The sequence below is a fragment of the Ascidiella aspersa genome, chromosome 9 (assembly GCF_963924565.1).
Source record: "Ascidiella aspersa chromosome 9, kaAscAspe10.2, whole genome shotgun sequence".
In the NCBI taxonomy this organism is placed as follows: domain Eukaryota; kingdom Metazoa; phylum Chordata; class Ascidiacea; order Phlebobranchia; family Ascidiidae; genus Ascidiella; species Ascidiella aspersa.
In genome coordinates, this window is record NC_139455.1 from 25,762,582 (window position 1) to 25,769,939 (window position 7,358).

Sequence of the window (7,358 nt, forward strand, 5' to 3'; positions counted from 1 at the left end):
GTTGATTTGATCGAATATTGAATGGGACTAGTTTGGACAACTGATGAATTGGACTAAACTTAAGTTATTTGGCAAAAGACTTGACTGAGACTTGGTCTTTTAAAATGACTCGTTTACAAAATCTCCCAAAGTTTCAACGGCTAACGACCTATATACTCAACGTTTTTCGTCGTTATAAATACAAATAACACAATATCCACTTGCAGGTACACGAGGTACCTAAACAGTTACAGCAGTTTTATTATCAAAAAATAAAACAAACGTTAAACCTTCCCTAAAATAAATTTCCATTCGTGCGTTGCCTGGTTGCTATGGATCAATTCGCTACAGCAAAATAAATATTTAAGAGTAAAATGTTATAAGTATTCTATGACCATGGCAGGCGGCTTATAAATGTAATTTAGGAAAATCAGATAAATTCCATTAGCTATTGTCCTACTTGTGTTTTGTTAACTTTAATTACGAGTTCAGTGAGTATAATTGAGTCGCCATTTTGGCTGGTCGCCAAAACTTCGCTGTTATTGTAGTCCACTTACCCTTAGTGTTTGGGTCGCCGTTGCAAAAGGTTGAGAAACACTGATTTAAAACATACACCCTGTTGGTTGTTAAATAAGTAAACAAACATTCAAATGACTTGCTTGGAATTCGGTTTACTAATCCATTTCAATTTTTGTTTTGGCCACCCAACCCTTAGAAAATGTTTTACCATCCAAGTCATTTCTTTAGTACGGTAGGGATATCTAGATTAAGCCGTTTGAAACAATTTTAGACATTACTTTGCCTAAGAATAGTATTTGAAATGAAATAACATTTGTCCTTGAATTTGGACAGAGTTGTTTTCTGCAGCTATATACGGCTTCCTATTTTTTGCAGTTTTAATTGTAAACAAGAAAGTTATCTAGCCTTGTCTTGCGCTGAAATACACTAACGCTAGCATATGCACCATCAATTGGTTGGGAAATTATTGTGTTTAAAATAACGTTTTTATAATTTTAAAAATAGGTGCGGTTTAACAAGAAAATGAAGGCACAAGAGAAGGGTGTAAAATATTTCTTTGAAGCCAGATGGTACAGTAAATATCCACTTGGCCACAAAAAAGGTTGGGAAAAACTGAGCCAGATAGAAAATTAAACTGGTGGCCGGTGGGGATTCTATAGGCCACGTTATAATTCGGTGTGAAAAACGCTTTTATTGCGACGTTTACTAAACCACGTGAGCAAGACAATAAGCACAGGCGTAGCCAAGAGAGGTCCCAAAGGGGCCTGTTTGTTCCCTACATCAAAACAAAATCGAAACATTGTACTCCTAATATTTAAAGTCGGTTTTTCTCTGTGAGGTAGAGTATTTCTTGTCAAGTTATTAAATATAGTCCTACTCAGAAAACAGTTCAAAACAGCTTATCTGTTAAGTGGTATTGTTAACCATGGTTGCGGCAACCTATTCAAATCGCCTTCTTCGGGGTGAATGACACCGAACGATAATAATAATCTACTCAACATATATTGTCTTTTTGTTCATCGAAAGGTGGTGTCCCAAACCAAATTTTAAGTTCACAATATTTTGGCCTTTAAAACTTTAGACTGGCTACGCCACTGCAAAGAAACTAATTCTTCGGTTTCGAAATAATTGCGAGATTGGAAGGGAAGAATGACCCAAGCACCAAACGTCCATCTCTCAGTTCATGAAGATGGGACGAAGCTGCAGGAAGACTTGTTCCTTTAGGATCGTGCAAAGCTCGAAGTACGTCGCCGTTCGCGTCCAACTCTACGGCGATGTTGTGAGAAACGTCGTGGAGAAACACCAGAATCCTTTAAAACATATAACAGTACATTGTACACTGGAAGCTTAAGACAGAAACGCTGGATTGCAGTTGTTATTCGCGTATGTTTAGCCTATGTATCCTTCATTGACAGTTTTGCATTATAAAAAAATGTTTTTTTAGCTTTTTGTTTGACTAAATTCCAACTATGGCGATGGTATGAGATACATCATGAAACCACATCAGGAACCTTAAAAACAACAGTTAATGTTACACTGGAAGCTTTCGACTAAACAGCTAGAACACCGTTGTTGTACACGTATGTGTGTTGTCTATCTTTCATTGACAGTAGAGGTTGTACCACTATGGCTTTGCTTATCAAAATAGGTTTCTATTTGACTAAATTTCAACGATTGTATAAACCACTGGTTAGCATGTCAAGTTCGAATGTCCAATAATATCGGATCGGAGTCGATGCCAGGTGGCAGTATAAGTACTCTTCCGATACTAAGGTTACTATTTGGCTAGATTAATGATTAGAATTTTGTCCTATAAAAACTATTTTGTTCTATCTCTATGAATTAGATTAATAATTAGTTTTGGACCAAATTTACTATACTCTACCGCCAATATTTCAACAAGAATACTGCGAGAAAGTAGTCTAGTGAAATCGGTTATTCAAATAAAGGTTATACATCATGAAGTATTCATGATCAAGCATTCCCGCAAGCATTTGACGAAGAGGTGCGATTCTCCAGAACCAATGAGCCAAGGTTGGAGAGGGAACAAAACCTCCAGCAACCCAATACGTTCCTCTTCCGCTAGCACGAATGTTGTCCGGTATAACTGAAAACGAAAGGACGATAATTTAACAAATCTAAAACCATTTCATCATACTTTACAAACCAAAAATTTATTTTACGGTATGAACTTATCTCCTTCTTGCGTGTTTGTCTGAGTTTGTGTGTTCGTGAGCTCGTGAGTTTGTGAGTTCGTGGGTTCGTGAGTTCGTTAGTTCGTGAGTTTGTGATTTCGAGGGTTCGTGAGTTCGCGATTTCGTGAGTTTGTGAGTTTGTGAGTTTGTGAGTTTGTGAGTTTGTGAGTTTGTGAGTTTGTGAGTTTGTGAGTTTGTGAGTTTGTGAGTTTTGAGTTCGTGAGTTCGTGGCTTTGCGTGTGTATTTTTTAGTTGTGCTTGAAATTATTGTATGTGTCGGTGTCCGTAAGAGATTTTGTAGCTTACTCGGCATTTTGGTTGTTTTCAAAAGCTTCCAGGTCTTAGTGTCGAACATTTTCACTTGGTAGAGTTTGGTTTCAGCAACAAAGATTGTCTTTTCGTCTGAGGAGAGTTGAACTCCGTTTGCGACGCAAAGATTGTCAACTACAACTTCGAGCTTCTTGCTGGCGAAAGTGTAGCGAATCAAACGACCGCTGCATTCGCCTAAAATATGTAGGGAAAGTTACAAACCGCATCATATTTTAAGGTTAGAAATAATCTCAACTTTGAAAGACACATAGCTACGTATGTTTTTTAATAACAACTGTGATCTAGCCCATCGAAAGCTGCTTTTGCCAACATATCTAAACTTTCTTAGATTTTGCTGTTTTGGGTTTTTTTAACCTAGGCCATAAAGAAAACTAGGATCTTTCATTTTAAATAAAAATCAATTTATTTTGACGAGTTTGCGTAGCGGTTAATGATTGTTAGGAGTAAGTCAAAATTATTGCCTTCTTATCTAAAATTGTAAAGAAAAATTGACAAAAAAACAACAAACAACATAAACCCGTCAATTATCTTGAGAAACACTTTTGCAACACCTAAATTAATGAACAGATTGATTGCATTTCACATTTTCAAATAGCACAGCGTCAAAATTCATTTAGACATTTATATTCGCAGCAATATTTACAAACCTTCCATAAACCCGTAAGGCAACTCTTCCATGGAATACTTTGCCGAAAAATCGCTGAAATAAGCAACTTTCCCATCTTTAGTAATATCGAGGTCGTCGGGCATTTTCAAAGGTGGGTCTGCTTGACTTGGAGTCACATAAAACGTGGTTTCACGTGAATCAAGGTTTATTGAATACAATCCGTAGACACCATCAACCACAAATAAGGTCTGTCCACGTAAGCGAAGACCTAGAAAGTTGAAAATACGATTTATAAAGCTTGCAATAACTAATTGTTTGGTTTTATAGTGAACGTCAATGCGTTGAGGAAAAGTTAGAATGTCACCAGTTTTAAAGCTCGATAAAGTTTCTCAAGAGACCAAATAACGAATATTCAGGAGAAATGAGGGTTTTGTTTAAATACACTCTGGGTACAATATCCTCTTTCACAGGGACGCCGGAGCGATTCAGGGCAAGGGGGGCGACTTTTTTGGTAAGGGCAACATAGACCGCAGGCGAGCGTAGCCAGCCGAAATATTGGGGGTCCGGGGGTACTCGGCCGGAAAAATTTTTGCGGCCACGCCCTCTAGATTGGCTTAAAATGGTAGCAAAAATGTTTTAACAAATGTCAACCATGTCATTTTACGAATTTTTTTCCTTCGCATAATATTTAACGTTGTGAAAGCAATATATATCATTTTTCATGAAAAGGGCACTTTTGCCCCCCCCCCCCCCCTTGACCCCCTTACAAAAGGGCAGGAGGAGCGCTTTCCCCCCCCCTCTCCGGCGTCCCTGCTCTTTCAGTTCTGTAACTGGTTTATTTTCAAAAGTTTTGCCTACATGCAAAATTGATTATTACTCTGTGTTGGAAGTTATTTGATATCTTTAATATTGTTATAAAAAAGTCATTTTATTTAAATTATAACTTTAGTCATTATAATTAAATTAGTGTTATTTACAAATGGTTACTCAAAAAACTGCAACAGAGTTTGTGTAAGTCACCCACCTAATGGTCTTCCATGTTCCATTGCTTCAGTAGTTTTTTCCTGATTTGGGAAAACTCCATCGATTATTGTTTCTATTTGTGTGTTTTCTCCGTTCAACCTCGACTTGGTCATTTTCACCACTCTTCCATCGTTGAGTCCCGAGTAGAGGTTTCCTTGCTCGTCCTCAGCGAAACATTCAGGACCGTCCAACTCGATTCTAACAACATAAAATAAAAATCATATGAAATCATATGATTTCGCATGAAATTATATAAAATGACATGAAATGACATGAAATGACATGAAATGACATGAAATGACATGAAATGACATGAAATGACATGAAATGACATGAAATGACATGAAATGACATGAAATGACATGAAATGACATGAAATGACATGAAATCACATGAAATCACATGAAATCACATGAAATCACATGAAATCACATGAAATCACATGAAATCACATGAAATCACATGAAATCACATGAAATCACATGTAATCACATGAAATCACATGAAGAAATCATATGAAATCATATGACTTCGCATGAAATTATATAAAATCACATGAAATCACATAAAATCACATGAAATCACATGAAGAAATCATATGAAATCATATGACTTCGCATGAAATTATATAAAATCACATGAAATCACATAAAATTACATAAAATCACATGAAATCACATGAAATCACATGAAATCACATGAAATCACATGAAATCACATGAAATCACATGAAATCACATGAAATCACATGAAATCACAAGAAAGCACAAGAAAGCACAAGAAATCACATGTAATCACATGAAATCACATGAAATCACATGAAGAAATCATATGAAATCATATGACTTCGCATGAAATTATATAAAATCACATGAAATCACATAAAATCACATAAAATCACATGAAATCACATGAAATCACATGAAATCACATGAAATCACATGTAATCACATGAAATCACATGAAATCACATGAAGAAATCATATGAAATCATATGACTTCGCATGAAATGATATAAAATCACATGAAATCACATAAAATCACAGGAAATCACATGAAATCACATGAAATCACATGAAATCACATGAAATCACATGAAATCACATGTAATCACATGAAATCACATGAAATCACATAAAATCACATAAAATCACATGAAATCACATGAAATCACATGAAATCACATGAAATCACATGAAATCACATGAAATCACAAGAAAGCACAAGAAAGCACAAGAAAGCACAAGAAAGCACATAAAGAAATCATATGAAATCATATGACTTCGCATGAAATTATATAAAATCACATGAAATCACATAAAATCACATGAAATCACATGAAATCACATGAAATCACATGAAATCACATGAAATCACATGAAATCACATGAAATCACATGAAGATATCATTTGAAATCATATGACTTCGCATGAAATTATATAAAATCACATGAAATCACATAAAATCACATGAAATCACATAAAATCACATAAAATCACATGAAATCACATGAAATCACATGAAATCACATGAAATCACATGAAATCACATGAAATCACATGAAATCACATGAAATCACATGAAATCACATGAAATCACACGGTGCTACAGTTTCAAACTACCATAGTGGCATAAGTTAAAAATTTACCTTTTACCGCTATTACTGAAGTGGCATTTAAGGGAATATGTGGTGGTGTTTTACGTAGTGGGGCCACAATGCCACAGTCAATAGTGCCACAGTGCCACAATGCCACCCTGCCGCAGCGCCACAATGCCACAGTCAATAGTACCACAGTACCACAATGCCACCCTGCCGCAGCGCCACAATGCCACAGTCAATAGTACCACAGTACCACAATGCCACCCTGCCGCAGCGCCACAATGCCACAGTCAATAGTACCACAGTACCACAATGCCACCCTGCCGCAGCGCCACAATGCCACAGTCAATAGTGCCACAGTGCCACAATGCCACCCTGCCGCAGCGCCACAATGCCACAGTCAATAGTGCCACAGTGCCACAATGCCACCCTGCCGCAGCGCCACAATGCCACAGTCAATAGTACCACAGTACCACAATGCCACCCTGCCGCAGCGCCACAATGCCACAGTCAATAGTACCACAGTACCACAATGCCACCCTGCCGCAGCGCCACAATGCCACAGTCAATAGTACCACAGTACCACAATGCCACCCTGCCGCAGCGCCACAATGCCACAGTCAATAGTACCACAGTACAACAGTCCGTAGTCACATCAATAATAATTTAGGCCTTGCGTGTAATAAGCGCGTATGTGCTGGTATGTTTGTAGGTAACCACAAAACAGCTTTGCTATAGCATTTCACACGGCGCGGTTTAATGCGGCAAAAGTGTATTTTCAGTTGTGTTTTAAAACAAACGCCACTACAAGTGAAAAGGAAAAGTGATTTTTCATGTAACAACTATGAAATAAAAACACACTTACTTTATTCCGTTCGCCAGTTTTTCATTCACTCCGAAAACCCCAGTGAGTGTTTGGATTTCCACATTTAAACTTCTTGCAACTATTGGCGAATTGAAGTAGAAATAAACGGGTAATATGACCAGCAGTAGGGCTATAGCTTTCAAAGTTAGACCCAAATACCCGGTGGAACTAACAGGTTCATTTTTAAGCAGAGATTTTTCAGGTTTTTTATTTTGTCGTTTTCTTTGCCTGACGTCCAT

The 7,358-nt window shown here is 37.1% G+C and overlaps 1 protein-coding gene across 1 annotated transcript; it reads right to left on the reverse strand.

Annotated features, from left to right (window-relative positions):
- Positions 1–1,470: 1,470 nt before the first annotated feature.
- LOC146134657 (adipocyte plasma membrane-associated protein-like) lies at positions 1,471–7,358 on the reverse strand. Its single transcript, XM_083397867.1, has 6 exons — positions 7,120–7,358; positions 4,655–4,851; positions 3,671–3,898; positions 3,000–3,197; positions 2,455–2,605; positions 1,471–1,808 (listed from the first exon to the last, which is right to left on the reverse strand). Exons 1-6 carry the CDS (start codon positions 7,356–7,358, stop codon positions 1,604–1,606), a joined length of 1,218 nt encoding a protein of 405 aa, XP_083253993.1. The 3' UTR covers positions 1,471–1,603.